This window comes from Vanacampus margaritifer, chromosome 13 (genome assembly GCF_051991255.1).
Source record: "Vanacampus margaritifer isolate UIUO_Vmar chromosome 13, RoL_Vmar_1.0, whole genome shotgun sequence".
Taxonomy (NCBI): Eukaryota; Metazoa; Chordata; class Actinopteri; order Syngnathiformes; family Syngnathidae; genus Vanacampus; species Vanacampus margaritifer.
In genome coordinates this window covers 21,503,468-21,517,693 of record NC_135444.1, presented here as the reverse complement: position 1 = coordinate 21,517,693, position 14,226 = coordinate 21,503,468, and the positions used below count along the sequence as shown (strand labels likewise).

Sequence of the window (14,226 nt, the reverse complement as noted above, 5' to 3'; positions counted from 1 at the left end):
TTTTAAAGATTTTTTTTTTTTAGATTAAAATGTAAGGTTGGCAATAACTTTTGTTTTGAGAAAAGTAGAATACTTCAAAAATATTAAAATAATAGGCCGAGCATTTTGAGCTGAGAAGACACATTAAGATAAAAACTTACATGGTTAAAAAAACCATTATAAATTCATAAATAATGTTATGTTGATGAGCCAAAATGAAAAGTGTCTTACTTTAATATTAAAATAAACAACTTTGTTCATGTATAACATGACTTCAATCCTGAAAATATTAGACATTTTTTTTAATTTTCAACTCTATCTCATGCGCAATGAAGGATATGATACAGTTTGTAATTATTTCCTTCACTTCAGTTTGGCCCTCATTTACCAATGCCATCATTCGAAGTTAGCTTTAATTCAAGTCAATTTACGTTATTTTATGTTATTTTTACTTTTTTGTCTGACAGGGCATGCCGTAGTGGCGGTGGGGTGTACGCATGCGCAGTGTGACTTGTTGGCGGAAATCGTTTTCATCTCCGTTGAGTTGTCACAAATCACAGGCGAAAAAAAGGCATATATTAACACATGATAGATAGTTCGTGTTATCGTGTGAAAATGTGTAAAGTTAAAATGCTGAAAACGTTGGTGAAGCAGCGACTAAACGTGGCTGTCGAGGAGATTTTTGAACTGTTTGAGAGGACCATAGCGGAGTACGAGGAGGAATTTGGTCGAGCCAGAGATAAAAATGAGCGGCAACAACGCGAACCATCGGACACTGTTCTTAAGCCTCAAGTTCCATCACACCAAGCAGGTTTGTTGACTAATATGTTATAAAGACGAGTATTTACTTTCCATAGGTAGATGTTGACATATGATGTGGTATGCTTTCATGGTGGGTCAAATAAGTGGTTATTTTGCCATAACCGGCAACTCACCACTTAGCACTATTTTGCCGTGAATTGCCGAAGAACAAGTACAAAGGCACGTTTCACTCTCAAACACTTAACTTTCAACAAGATGGACGATTTCAGGTGGTTTCACTTCCAACACGCTAATTGACAAAACATCCGGGCATTTTTGATATTTCCGCAATGTAAATGTTTGCTATACACTGTGAAATCAAACGGCGTATTGTATTGCTAGATTGTTATAGTAGTCAAACGACATTTTATCACAAACAAAATATGCCAAAAAGTCCGAAAATGAGGGTATGGGAAAAAAATTGTAATTTTGAACTTACAAATGGAACCTTGGGAAAATCATCTCCGCATCCAGGATAATATTTTTGAATCGTTAACAAAACCTTAATCCATCTGTTTCCTTGTGTGTTGCAGATGTGCAGCAGGTGTTAGTGGAGAGTCAAGAAGAGGAGCCAGCAGAGCCTGCCTGCATTAAAGAGGAAGAGGAGGACATGTGGAGCAGTCAAGATGGGGAGCGGCTTCAAGCGTTGGAGGAGGAGGCTGATGTCAACACGTTTGCACTCACCGGTGTCCATCTGAAGAGTGAATTCCACAAAAGTCGGTCCCCACGGCCTCGTCACAGTCGAAAACAGAAGAACCGAGGCGGTAGACTCACAAGAGAACCCGATGGAGAACACTCGCAAGCAGGCAACTTTGCTCCACCAACAGACGTGGATGACATGATGTCACTCACGTCAGACTCTGATCTCAGCGACCACCCAAAAAAACCTCTGAAGACTCCTAAAAACCCCAAAGGACCTATCACGCGTCACGATAACAACAAACAGTTCATCTGCTCCGAATGTGGGAAAATTTTCCTCCACAGGGGAACTTTGAACAGACACATGAGGACGCACACCGGAGAGAAACCGTTCAGCTGCGCGGTTTGCACTAAAAAATTCTCCACAAACTCCGATATCAAGATACACATGCGCACGCACACCGGGGAGAAACCCTTTGCATGTTCCTTCTGTCCTCAACGATTCCCCATCAAGTCCAACATGAAGATACACGTCCGCGTCAAACACACAGGCGAGAAGCCCTTCACCTGCTCCGTTTGCCCTCAGAGATTCGCCCGCAAGTCAGCCATGAAGCTCCACGTGCAGGTCAAGCACGCGGGCCTCAAGCCCTTCAACTGCACGCTTTGTCCCAAAAGGTTTTCCAGTAACAAGAACGTGATGATACACATGAGGACGCACACCGGGGAGAAGGCCTTCAGTTGCAACGTGTGCGCTCAGAGGTTCTCCTACAAGTATCAGCTGGACAAACATCGGTGCGGCGTCGTGGATGCGGACGCCATGTCTCCAAACATTCAAACGTGGTGATGAGTTGAGGTTAAAACAATGTAGATGAATCCATATCTTTTTTATTTATAGTCAAAACTTTTCTCTACTCTATGTTCTATGTGCCCACACTAGTATACACACACAGTATTCTGATTAATATTGTGTTTGTGAAATATGAATTGAGCAGCAAAATCCATCCGTTTCTCTCAGGGCGGCCTGCATTTCGACTGCAAAGGACATCACAGTCGAGGGCTCAAGTTCATTATGTAACTTCTGCCATCTAGTGGAAAAACATTTAATTGTTCTGCTTGTTTGTAGACGTTTCTGGCATGGAAGATAAACAAAGACACGTTATTTGTAGTAAATAAATAGTAATTTTCGGACCATTGGATAATTCCACCACAACACTTTTTTTGTAATTTATTTTTCTGGTTATTATTTCTTGGTTGTATTTGTCATAAATTGAATACATTTGCCTGGAAAGACTTTTGTATTGTCTTACCTCTTATTTCTCCCTTTCTAACAAGGTGTGCTCTTCTTGGTATTTGTGTGAGATTGTTCATGCAATTTTAAGGGAAAATGCTATATTGGCAGAGTCTTTAAAAGGATGTATTTGTTTGTTTTTTTGTGGGGGGGGGGGGTACTAGTGGTGTTGGTATTTATTATTGGTGAATACTCAAGAGTTGAGTACAGTACTTGCACTGGTGTCGGTCTGGGGGGGAAATGTATCAAACATCCCTAGTAAATGAGGCACCAGTGTTAATATATATATGTAAATATGGAAAAGGTTCATTCATAATAAGTCAAAATCCTTTTAATAATTCTCGTTTTTATTTGTGGTTAAATTACAACCAATTAACTAGACATAAAAAAAATATTAAGCTGTTTAGTCAACAAATTTCTCAAATAAAAAAACCCAAACATTAATTTGATGGAACCAAATTGGCAATGAATATAATTTTTTTTAAGTTGACCAATTTTAGTATTAAAAATAATGGTATGAATGCATCAAATCTGGCATGTTTGATTTGATATATAAATCAAAGTATGAACGTTGACAATATTTGCAGAACGATGGTAAAAGTGATACACATCGTTTTTTTTTTTTTAACCTTTAACCTAAATTCATTTTCATATGAATACACGTGAGAATCGCAAAATTGTGTTTTACCCCCAGAAGCGTACCGTAGTTCTGCCAAAGATGGCGGCCCAATATACGCATGCGCAGTATTGCTTTTTGGGCGGAACTGCCTACGTGGGCGTTTTGGGTCAACACCACAACCCACATAACAACACATTCCTACCCGAAGACGAGAGAAAAAAGGGCACATTTTGTACCCCATCGCGAATCAGAGAGCCACTGCAAGTGTGTGAAAATGTGTAAAGTGAAAATTTTGAGAGCGTTGGTGAAGCAGCGGCTTAACGTGGCCGTCGAAGAGATATTCGGACTGTTCGAAAGAACCATCGCGGAGTACGAGGAAGAACTTTGTCGAACAAAAGAGGAGAACGAGCGGCAACGCGAGCTTCTCGACAATGTTTTCAACCATCAAACCGGACTGCACGAAGCGGGTTTGTTTGTTTACAAATGCACCTCACACAATCATATAGTTTATATTTGATTGAGAAGTTGGCCAGTCCGCCATTGCAATTGCCAGTTGAGCAGCCACCATTTTGACTTGCTTGTTTATAATCAGCATTACGACAAAATCACCCAAAAATACAGCGCATCATCATTTTACTTACAAAAAGTCAGTGGTATTGGGCTTTTGGGTGAAATAATTCAGTGTTTCTTTACTTTATGCGCAACTTCCTCCTCTAAAGGAGTTGAATAGTTAAATTCGTAACAGGCTTTTGATCCATAAATATTAATGCATTTCCTGGTTCATTTTCTACCAAACACGTGTGACTTAAACATTAGTCATAATACATATTTTAACAATAATACAAACAAATCTGCGGCTTTATCACTTCAACTCAAAGTGTATCATGAAACATTGGTATGTAAAGGTGTGGACTGCACTTAAGCTCTCGACTTATCTAATAGACACTATATAACTTTTTTTTTTATAGCCCTAACTAACACATTGTTGTGCTTTCCATATGTGGTGCAGATGTGCAGCAGGTGTTGGTGGAGAGTCAAGATGACGACGTTCCCTCAGAGGAGACGCGTGTAGAGCACCTCCACATTAAAGAGGAAGAAGAGGATGTGTGGAGGGAGGATGACATCACGATGGTCACGCTGTCTGCTGTCCATGTGAAGACCGAAGATGATGGCGCTCAGTCCTCGTGGTGTCAAAATGAGGAAAACAGAGGCGGCGGCTCGAGGCAGCGCTCGACAACAGACGCTGATGGAGAACACGGCGAAGACCAACACTCGCGAGCAAACAACCTGGCGCCGCTATCAGATGTGGATGACATTTCACAGTCCTCGGATACCGACAACACCAAAGAACCTTCGGACTCCAAAGGTGACAAAAAACTCTTCACCTGCTCCGAATGTGGCAAAACGTTTGTCAACAAAAGCGTTTTGAAAAATCACATGGTCACGCACACGGGAGAGAAACCTTTCGCGTGCTCCGTTTGCAATAAAAGATTCTCCTTAAAGCATCATGTGAACAGACACATGAGAATCCACACAGGCGAGCATCCCAATTCTTGCTCGGTTTGCGGGAAAGGATTCCGAGATAAGTTCGGCCTGAGAAGTCACATGAGCAAACACACCGGCCAGAAACCTTACTCGTGTCCAATTTGCAGCAAAGGTTTATCCTGTAACTCGTCGCTGCGGATTCACATGAGATTACACACCGAGGAGAAACCCTTTACATGTCCCGTTTGCGGCAAAGGTTTCTCCGGCAGTTCGTCTTTTAGTGTACACCTCAGACAACACACGGGGGAGAAGCCTTTCGTCTGCCCTATTTGTAGCAAATGTTTCTCCCGTCAGGAAACGCTCACCGTACACATTAAACGTCACACTGACAGCCAACAGTAACTCTGGCACAATGCTGCCTCTCACAGGTTGGTTTTGGTACCCTCCAAAAAAATGAAGAAGAAAAAAAATGCCTATATTAAATCATTTGCTCCCAGAAACGTATAAACAGGTTCTATCTTAAATATTATATGGTCCCTAAAACGTATTTATACATTGTTTATGTTTTTTTTATGCGGGAGCATACAGAAGGCTTTGATACAGCTTCTGACCTGAAGAGGGTGCTTAAAGCAATGGTAGTTATTAAAAAAAAAAAAAACGGCCAGCAGGTGGCAGCAGAGTATAAGAGATCAGCCAGGGCCACGTTGCAACAAGCTCTTTTCCCCACTGTTTTAAACTGGTTTGTGAATAATGATGAATTCTAATGCTAATTGCTGCAAAACGGAAACAGATACAAATATACTTTTTTTTCCTGATGAAAGAATAGACTCTCATCTTTCTTTTGGTAGGTTTCATGTTTTGATAGCAATAGAACACAATATTCTGTGGGCCTTACCGTTTCAATCAAAATCCAGTAAAACAGCCAGGAGCGAAGGGGGTTGCTTCAGTGAAAATGGCTGCAAGTGAATGAGTTAATAGTTATCACCATACACCACGTGTACAAAACTCATCTTGCAATGTTACTCTTAGAAGCCTTAACAATAAATGGAGTACAAATTATTTGAAAAATAACTACAAGTGTCCATGTAAATGTGGAGAAGACTCACTGTAACCTTGCCGACATATAAAACTTGTACATTAGTCGAGATGTATCACTTCGACATACTTTGTTGAAATCTATTCTTATTTAAACAAGGCTTTGGTGACATCTTGTGGCATCTTTGGGTGTTGCAAAAAGCACAAATAGGTGAGCTTTGCAGGGAATTTACTGGGTGCGGCTTCAGCAGAAAAACAATGTCAAACAGGTGAATTTGTGACGAGTGAACTACAAATAGGCGGGGATTACTGTAAATTGCTTAAGGAGAATTATGTTTCACTTTGTGCCAAAATATTTCTAAAGATGAATAAACATGTTTTGTTATGACGTGAACTCGATCTAGCTGAAGCTGGAAATTATATATCAATGTTTTTATCATTTTAAGAAAACTGTATCCATTGTTGATGTATAATAAAAACGATTCTACAAATTTTTTACCTTCCTCTTTCTCATTTTCTGTCTGGGTTGTGCAATGTGCGTAAATGGCTACATTTCACCATTAATCACAAATACATGATCGACCACATTGTCAGTCACAGTGCTGGGAAATGACTCAATTTCACTTATAAGTTGACAATCACATAACATCTTTGTGCTTCTCTGAAAATATCAACATACATGTTATATTGTTTATGACTATTCTTTCTTATTCTTTTACTTATTACTTATTCTTATTTATTGTATTCTAACCAATTACTAAGTGTACAGTAGCAACAATTTGTATTTAAGTACCAAATTACTGTTACTTTTGAATTTTACTGAAATAAAGAAGTCGTGTATGTATATTAATGGTGTATGTAAGCATTCTGTGAAGTACTTAATTCCTGATTATAACTGACAATTTATGATTTATTTTTTAAATCGGTGTAAATGATATATTATATATAATTATATATTAATATGGAAAGTACTAGTTTTTCCAGCAACATGGCTTTAACTAAAACAATAAATTCGGCAATTATATTAGAAAAAAAAATCTGACAAATTCTGGTACAAGAAATATCGTCTGAAATGTAGATTTCAACATCCTTCTGACTAGTGTTATTACATTTTTAATAGTTTGAATTTTCATTCAAGATGTCTGTAACAATTGTGACTAGTGAAGCAACATCAGGTTTCCTGAGTCAAAATTGCATTACAGATATTTCCAACGTCATTTTGCCTAGAATAAATGAGTTTACCAATCAGACATCTATTATTCAATGCCCCCCTAGTGAATTCCAGATCTTCAATGAAATGCAAATTGTGAATAGGAAGAATGTTTTTAAGAATACAACATATGTAGTTTTTGACGAGGCAAAACATATCTGACTGTAACACTTATCCAATCCAGCTGGTAAATGGTTGGGGCTTTCCACAGGCAATGTTGTCCTTCATTCTGTGTCGCATACACGTGACGTCATAGGCCAGCGCCTAGGTTGCCGCCCTATGTTATCCAGACGGGAAACGTTGGCGTTAGCAACATAAACACACAATCGGGGTCTGTGATTGTGTACAAAAATGTGTAAAGTCCGAATCCTGAGAACGTTGGTGAAGCAGCGGCTGAACGTGGCCGTCGAAGAGATATTTGAACTGTTTGAAAGGACGATAGCAGAATACGAGGAGGAACTTTGTCGAACTAAAGAGGAGAAAGAACGACAACGCGAACTCCTGGATGCTCTTCTCAAGCCTCATGTTCGACTACACAGAGAAGGTTTGGCGACCTTACCTTTGTTTACTTGACCTTTTCCGTTACATTTCTACCATTCGTGTTTTATGTAAATACAGTTAGCTCAGCTGTCAAAACGTCACCTACGTCATATATTTTCTTTCTCTTTGTTGTTGTGCTTCTTGGAAATGAAAAGTTCAATCAATCATTCAAGATTCTCTGGAGACAATCTTTTGTAATATTTGTCTTGTGGCGCAGACATGCAGCAGGTGTTGGTGGAGAGTGAAGAAGAGGTTCCTGGTGTGGACCAGGAGGAGCCAGCAGAGCCCTCCCAGATTAAAAAAGAAGAGCAGGACGTGTGGAGTAATCAAGATGATGGGGAGCAGCTTCAAAGGCTGGAGGAAGAGGCTGACGTCAGCCAGTTCACATGGCCCGGCGACGGCGTCCATGTGAAGAGGGAAGAGGACGAAGATCAGTCGTCACAGCTTCATGCCAGTCAAAATGAGGACGACAGAGAAGCCGCTGGAAATGGACACTCACCGAACAACAACTTCCCGCCGTTATCGGACATGGCTGGCATGATGTCACCGTTGTCCGACATGGATCACAGAGATGGCGCCAAAGAATCTTCAAACGTTAAAGGCGGCAAAAAGCGCTTCGTCTGCACCGAGTGCGGGAGGACGTTCGCCTATAAGAAGTCGCTGAAAACGCACATGATCATACACACGGGAGAGAAACATTTTGCGTGTTCGTTCTGCGCTAAACGATTCTTGAGAAAGTGCGACTTGAAGACCCACATGGCCACGCATACGGACGAGAAGCCTTTCAGCTGTGTGATTTGCGCCAAAGGCTTCACTCTAAGGAAATACTTGATGATACACATGAAAACGCACGCCTCCCAGAAACCTTTCACCTGCTCGCTTTGCGCTAAAAGATTCTCCAGCGAGCAATGTCTCGTGTTACACGCGAGACAACACGAGACAACAGAAGGTGACGGAAACCGCGTGAGCTGCTCGGTGTGCGGCAAAACGTTTGTCGGTAACGCGATGTTGAGCAGGCACATGATGACGCACGGTGGAGAGAAACTCTTCACCTGCTCCGGTTTTCCTGAAAAGTTTCAACCGGGGTGATGATTTGACGATAAAAGATTCACCTATATAAGAAGAATGTGATGACACAAGCATTTGTTTTCGAACCATGCAGTTAGAGGTACTTGCGGGACAAACACCAGTGCGTTGTAATGGATGCCGCGGCCATTTTGAAAAATCTCAAAGGCACCTTATTGTCATGTCTCACTCACAAAAAAGAAATCATACATCACTGACCGTCAGCCACTTGTTTTCCTGCCATTTCAAATTTGTAGTGCAGGTGAATGCACCAAAGCATTTCCCTCATTCCATTAAAATTTATATTTAAACAGCCGTCTTCATCAAGATTTCGTATTTTGATAAAGTGGTGTCTGATGTGTTTGATGATCAAAGTGGTGTTTAAAGATCATTCAGAGGATCCACCATGAGAAAGTGGGTGAAAGGGACCCGTCGTCACCGCTTGCAGCTTTATTTAATCTATAGGTTTTTTTGTACATGCCCTTCTGTGATTAGTGTGTGTGCCATTTCGTTTTTATTAAAAGGGCTTTGTGACTATTTATGTAGCTCACCTTTTGTTTCTGTTATGCTTGTTTTCTTGGAGGCATTTTTAATTTAGTATCTATTAATTTTATTTCATGCAATCCAAGGGTGAGTATTTTAAATAACGTGCTGTTTTAATCTCATTCAATTGTTTGCTATATTGTTAATTAAATAAAATGTATATGCTAGTAAGCTCACACAAATAATGATGTACTGTAGTGGTGCATACAAAGAATCATTACAGTTTAACAACTTTTAAGTTTAGGCACTAAGAACTGTTAGCTATTACAGAGGAAAAGAACAGTCGATGAGTGTCTTTATTCAAAAACTAAGTACACCAAAGCTTTATGTAACAATCGTTTATATTACAGATCAATTCTTCAAACAATCTGTTATTAAAAATTTTAATAAATAAAAAAAAGGCGAGGGGGCAGCAACGCGCCGCCGTGGATGTTAACTGCCGTACAAACCACCACCGATGAAGAAAAAGACGGAAGTTAGCATCACATAGCTAAACGGAGGACAGCTAGCGGGATTTGGACGGTGTGGAAAAATGTGTAAAGTCAGAATCCTACGCGAGCTGGTGAAGCAGCGACTAAACGTGGCCATCGAGGAGATATTTGAACTGTTTGACCAAACCCTCGCGGAGTACGAAGAGGAAATCTGTCGAACGAAAGCGGAGAACGTGCAACAACGCGAACTACTGGACGCAGTTCTCAAACCTCAAGTTGGAGCTCACTCAACAGGTTTGCTTGATATTTTCACCTCACATGTTAAATAGATAGCTAACTTATTTTCTTACCACATAGCCTTTAAATCTTGCTTTAAGGGCGGCTTGGAACTAATTAGTGATTAGTTCCAGTCCGCCATTTTGGATACGTGCTTTTACAGCATCGGAAGGTATGATGAGCTAATTTACGACAGAGACGTGCGAAGAAATTTAGTGTGACCTTTCTTAATTTTTGTCCTATTTTTAACAGATTGATGCCATAGACAACATATAGTCATGTTGATTAATTACAAATATTTAGTTAAAGGGGAAGTGAAGTTTAGAAAAAAATCTTCACAATAATATGTTCTATGAAACCCTATGGTCTAAACACGGTAGTCGGATTAATATTTCCTATGTGTAATATGAATTAAGCATACAAATCCACACGTTTTTATCAGTCTCAGGGGCAGCCATTTTGCCTATTACTGTCATTTGCTGTTGACTAATGTGATGTTCTCAATTTTAATTCTTAATTGTCTTAGTTTCAACATACCACTGTATTGATGTTTTCTTCATGATGATACTGTTAGAGTAACACAGACAAGGTGTGATGAGAGTGAGAAAACCCTCGACTCTAATTGCTAATTGCTGTGTCTCTGGTGCGGTGCAGACATCCAGCAGGTGTTAGTGGAGAGTCAGGAAGAGGCTCCCTCCGCGCGACAGAAGTGGCGCTCCGAAGCTGGGGAGGGGGAGGAGCCTTCAGAGCCCCCTCACATTAAGGAGGAAGCGTGGAGCGGTCAGGATGGGGAGCAGCTTAAAAGGCCTGAGGAGGAGGCTGACATTACCTCTTTCCCGCTGCCCGGCGGTGTGCCTGTGAAGAGCGAAGACGACGACGATGTAGCCCAGAGGCTTCATCAGGGTCGACGTGAGCAGAAAAGAGAAGCTGACGTTCCACCGTCGGACATGGACGACGTGATGTCACATTCGTCCGACACAGACCACAGCGAGCGCGCCAAAGAAACTTTGGAAAAAAACTCCCAAGACGATGCAACACATCACGTAGACAACAAACAATTCAAGTGCTCCGAATGCGGCAAAAGGTTCGCACACAAAGGAAGCTTAAAAATCCACATGATCACACACACGGGAGAGAAACACTTCGCTTGCTCCTTTTGCTCCAAAACCTTCTATTTGAAGCATCACATGAACCGACACATGCGAATCCACACAGGAGAGCATCCCTACTCCTGCTCTGTTTGCGCCAAAGGCTTCCGAGATAAGTACAAACTCATCAACCACATGAGGACGCACGTCTCCGAGAAACCGTTTGCCTGCTCGCTTTGTATGAAACGATTCTCCAGTCGGGAATGTCTCGCGTTGCACATGGCGACGCACACGGAGAATGAAGAAGCCACCAGCAGCTCCAGGCAGGTTCAGTCACAAGTTGTCAGCAATTTTGCTCCACTTTCTGATCTGGACGATGATGACGTGATGTCTCGTTCTTCTGATACGGATCACAGCGACGACGCCAAAGAGGCGGATAGGAAGCCAGACGAGGACGGCGACAATAATAACTTTGTCTGCTCCGAATGCGGGAAAACCTTTTACCACAAGGGCCATTTAAACAGACACATGATAACGCACACTGGGGAGAAACCTTTTGGCTGTTCGTTCTGCGCCAAATGCTTCACCCGCAAGTCGGATCTGAAGGTGCACGTGCAGGTAAAGCACACGGGCGACAAGCCTTTTGAATGCACCGTCTGTGCCAAAAGCTTCCCTGTCAAGAGATATTTGATCACACACATGAGGAAGCACGACACCCATCTTCCGTTCAGCTGCTCGGCGTGCGGGAAGGCTTTCGCCGCAAAAGAAGAACTGGAAACGCACGCCGCCACGGACGCAGAATGCGGGGGATCGCAGGCGGACGAAACAACGGCGCACTCTTCGGAAGCGGACCTCAAAAAGGACTCCGAACGTGACGCCGCGGCACAACACACTGGCTTCATCTGCTCCGAATGCGGAAAGTCCTTCGTCCAGAAGGCCACCTTGAACCGACACATGCGAATCCACACTGGGGAGAAACCCTTCGGCTGTGCCGTTTGCGGCAAACGCTTCTCGCGAAACGGCGACTTGACCATCCACATGAGAACGCACTCGGCGGAAAAACCGTTCAACTGCACGCTGTGCAGCGAGTCCTTCTCCCTCAAGCACTACTTGAGCGTGCACATGAAGCGGCACTTTGCCGACAAGCCCTTCGCTTGCTCCGTCTGCGCCAAACGCTTCAACACCAAGGCGCATTTGAAGACGCACATGAAGAGACACACGGGGGAGAAACCCTTCAGCTGCGAGGTGTGCGGCCGCTGCTTCTTCTGCAAGCGGGACGTCAGGACGCACATGAGGACGCACACCGGAGAGAAACCTTTCACTTGCCCCGTGTGCAATAAAGGCTTCTCCACCAAGACGTACGTTTCCATGCACATGAGGACGCACACCGGCGAAAGACTCTTCAGCTGCGACGCCTGTCATAAAAGATTCACGTTTAAGACGCAAGTCTACAGTCACGTATGCACCGGATACAAAAACAACACTAACGACACTGCAGGAGTTTAAATGGTAATTCAGACGGACTGTCAATCTGTTTTAAGTGCCAGTGTTTTATATATATTTGTTGAACTATGGGTGAAAGGTGGAATACACCCTGGACTGGTTGTCTGGACAGTCAACCCTCACAAACTATGAAAATATGGACAATAGTAGACAAAAATGTAAAAAAAAATAAAACAAAATGAGGGGGGAAATTGGTTAGCAAAAATATGAAAAATGCTCACAAACTTGCCACAAGTTGGGCAAAAACTCAACCAAAGTAGAATTTAAAAAAATTGCTAAACATGACAAATATGGATAAAAATTTGCTAATTAATTTTTTTTTTTTTTTAAATAAATCATTAAAAATGACAAACGCAAACAAAAATCAGGCAAGAAGAACAAAAAGAGACAAGTATGAAAAATGTAACAAAAAATACACATTGGACAGATTTTTTTTTGCAAATAGTAGACTTACAAAATGTACAAAAAAAAGACACAATGACTGAAGGCTGAAAAGTTGACCAAAAATGACAAAAACATACAAATTGGAACAAAAACTAGATAGTCTTTAAAAAAGCAGGCAGCCAATTTTAATATCTGACAAATACAACCAAAACTACAAAAACTCAACAAAAAGCAGCAAACGACAGACAGAAACGTACATAAAATTAAGATTTTTAAAAAGCAGACAAAAACTTCAACAACGCGTGACAATCACTGACACAATGGTTGGAAAATCACAACTCTGAATCAAGTAGGGCTGATTAATTTTTTTGACGTGCAATATGTGTCCAGCGACGAGTCCAGGATGTAACCCGCCTCTCACCTGCCACCCCAACAAGGATAAGCGCAATACAATATAGATGATGGTTAATGTGCATTTACAACTCTTTGTGTTTGTATTAAGCGTACGTCATAATCACATCGTCATGTGTTCTATTCTACTCTTCCACTGTCAACATACTGTAATCACAAAGTGTAGCTTCAGCATACATTTATGACTAATGATGTGCTGTTACGCCGCTTGCGACACGTCAGGCGCCTTTAAAAAAAACAAACAAAAAACGTGAGTAGTTTAACTTGCTTTTTTTAAAGTTTTATTTTATACTGACTAACTTCTATTTATACTTGTGTGACTGCCAGGAGTGTTAGAATGTGACTTAAAACGTTATCTGTGCAGTTGATGTTTTATGACGCTCGCAGCCTGGAACAAATTAAAGAAATTGGAGAGAGAAAAAAATGCTGCTCTTTTGTTTAATAATTACACGTGTGTGACTTATTGCGACATTTTTTCCCACCACTAATATCAATTAGATGGAGACAAAACTATTTTACAGGTTTATGGATGCCATGCAATGAGCTATTTTCTGAAGTTATGTGCCATAAAAAGTAAGAACAACAACATAAAAGATTTTTAAAAAGCATAGAAAAATACAATAATCACAGTCAGCCACTGTTTTTTTGTTTTTTTTTAAACATTTAAAAAATCTGACAATGGCAAAAAAAAATTGACAAGACAGGACAAAAATAAAAAAATAAAAAAAAACTAACACACAAAAAGCAGAAATATATTTAAAAAAAAACGTGGCAAAAACTGATTAAAAGTTGACAAAAATAAATGTGTATATATTTTAAAGCCACTCCTCAAAACAAAATTGAACATTTAAAAAAAAAAGACAAATATAATACAAACCACACCTCGACTTCATTCATAGACCACTTAAAACGACTCCAGCTCAAACAAA

At 41.0% G+C, this 14,226-nt stretch overlaps 4 protein-coding genes across 4 annotated transcripts; all 4 read left to right on the top strand.

Annotated features, from left to right (window-relative positions):
- The first annotated feature begins 503 nt into the window (after positions 1 to 503).
- On the top strand, positions 504 to 2,700 carry LOC144062327 (uncharacterized). Its single transcript, XM_077583613.1, has 2 exons — positions 504 to 790; positions 1,314 to 2,700. The coding sequence occupies exons 1-2, from the start codon at positions 565 to 567 to the stop codon at positions 2,261 to 2,263; spliced, it is 1,176 nt and encodes a 391-aa protein (XP_077439739.1). The 5' UTR covers positions 504 to 564; the 3' UTR covers positions 2,264 to 2,700.
- Positions 2,701 to 3,489: 789 nt separating this feature from the next.
- On the top strand, positions 3,490 to 6,584 carry LOC144062328 (uncharacterized). The gene is made up of 2 exons (XM_077583614.1): positions 3,490 to 3,793; positions 4,336 to 6,584. Exons 1-2 carry the CDS (start codon positions 3,601 to 3,603, stop codon positions 5,211 to 5,213), a joined length of 1,071 nt encoding a protein of 356 aa, XP_077439740.1. The 5' UTR covers positions 3,490 to 3,600; the 3' UTR covers positions 5,214 to 6,584.
- Positions 6,585 to 7,290: 706 nt separating this feature from the next.
- LOC144062329 (uncharacterized) lies at positions 7,291 to 9,198 on the top strand. The gene is made up of 2 exons (XM_077583615.1): positions 7,291 to 7,600; positions 7,814 to 9,198. The coding sequence occupies exons 1-2, from the start codon at positions 7,408 to 7,410 to the stop codon at positions 8,683 to 8,685; spliced, it is 1,065 nt and encodes a 354-aa protein (XP_077439741.1). The 5' UTR covers positions 7,291 to 7,407; the 3' UTR covers positions 8,686 to 9,198.
- Positions 9,199 to 9,641: 443 nt separating this feature from the next.
- LOC144062955 (uncharacterized) lies at positions 9,642 to 13,732 on the top strand. Its single transcript, XM_077584785.1, has 2 exons — positions 9,642 to 9,929; positions 10,566 to 13,732. Exons 1-2 carry the CDS (start codon positions 9,737 to 9,739, stop codon positions 12,503 to 12,505), a joined length of 2,133 nt encoding a protein of 710 aa, XP_077440911.1. The 5' UTR covers positions 9,642 to 9,736; the 3' UTR covers positions 12,506 to 13,732.
- Positions 13,733 to 14,226: the final 494 nt, after the last annotated feature.

Bases quoted from the DNA above. Each gene is read 5' to 3' on its own strand.
- LOC144062327 (XM_077583613.1), top strand. From the start codon at position 565: ATGATAGATAGTTCGTGTTATCGTGTGAAAATGTGTAAAGTTAAAATG. The intron at 791-1,313 runs GTTTGTTGACTA...TGTGTGTTGCAG, and splicing joins AGTTCCATCACACCAAGCAG to ATGTGCAGCAGGTGTTAGTG.
- LOC144062328 (XM_077583614.1), top strand. From the start codon at position 3,601: ATGTGTAAAGTGAAAATTTTGAGAGCGTTGGTGAAGCAGCGGCTTAAC. The intron at 3,794-4,335 runs GTTTGTTTGTTT...TATGTGGTGCAG, and splicing joins AACCGGACTGCACGAAGCGG to ATGTGCAGCAGGTGTTGGTG.
- LOC144062329 (XM_077583615.1), top strand. From the start codon at position 7,408: ATGTGTAAAGTCCGAATCCTGAGAACGTTGGTGAAGCAGCGGCTGAAC. The intron at 7,601-7,813 runs GTTTGGCGACCT...CTTGTGGCGCAG, and splicing joins TGTTCGACTACACAGAGAAG to ACATGCAGCAGGTGTTGGTG.
- LOC144062955 (XM_077584785.1), top strand. From the start codon at position 9,737: ATGTGTAAAGTCAGAATCCTACGCGAGCTGGTGAAGCAGCGACTAAAC. The intron at 9,930-10,565 runs GTTTGCTTGATA...GGTGCGGTGCAG, and splicing joins AGTTGGAGCTCACTCAACAG to ACATCCAGCAGGTGTTAGTG.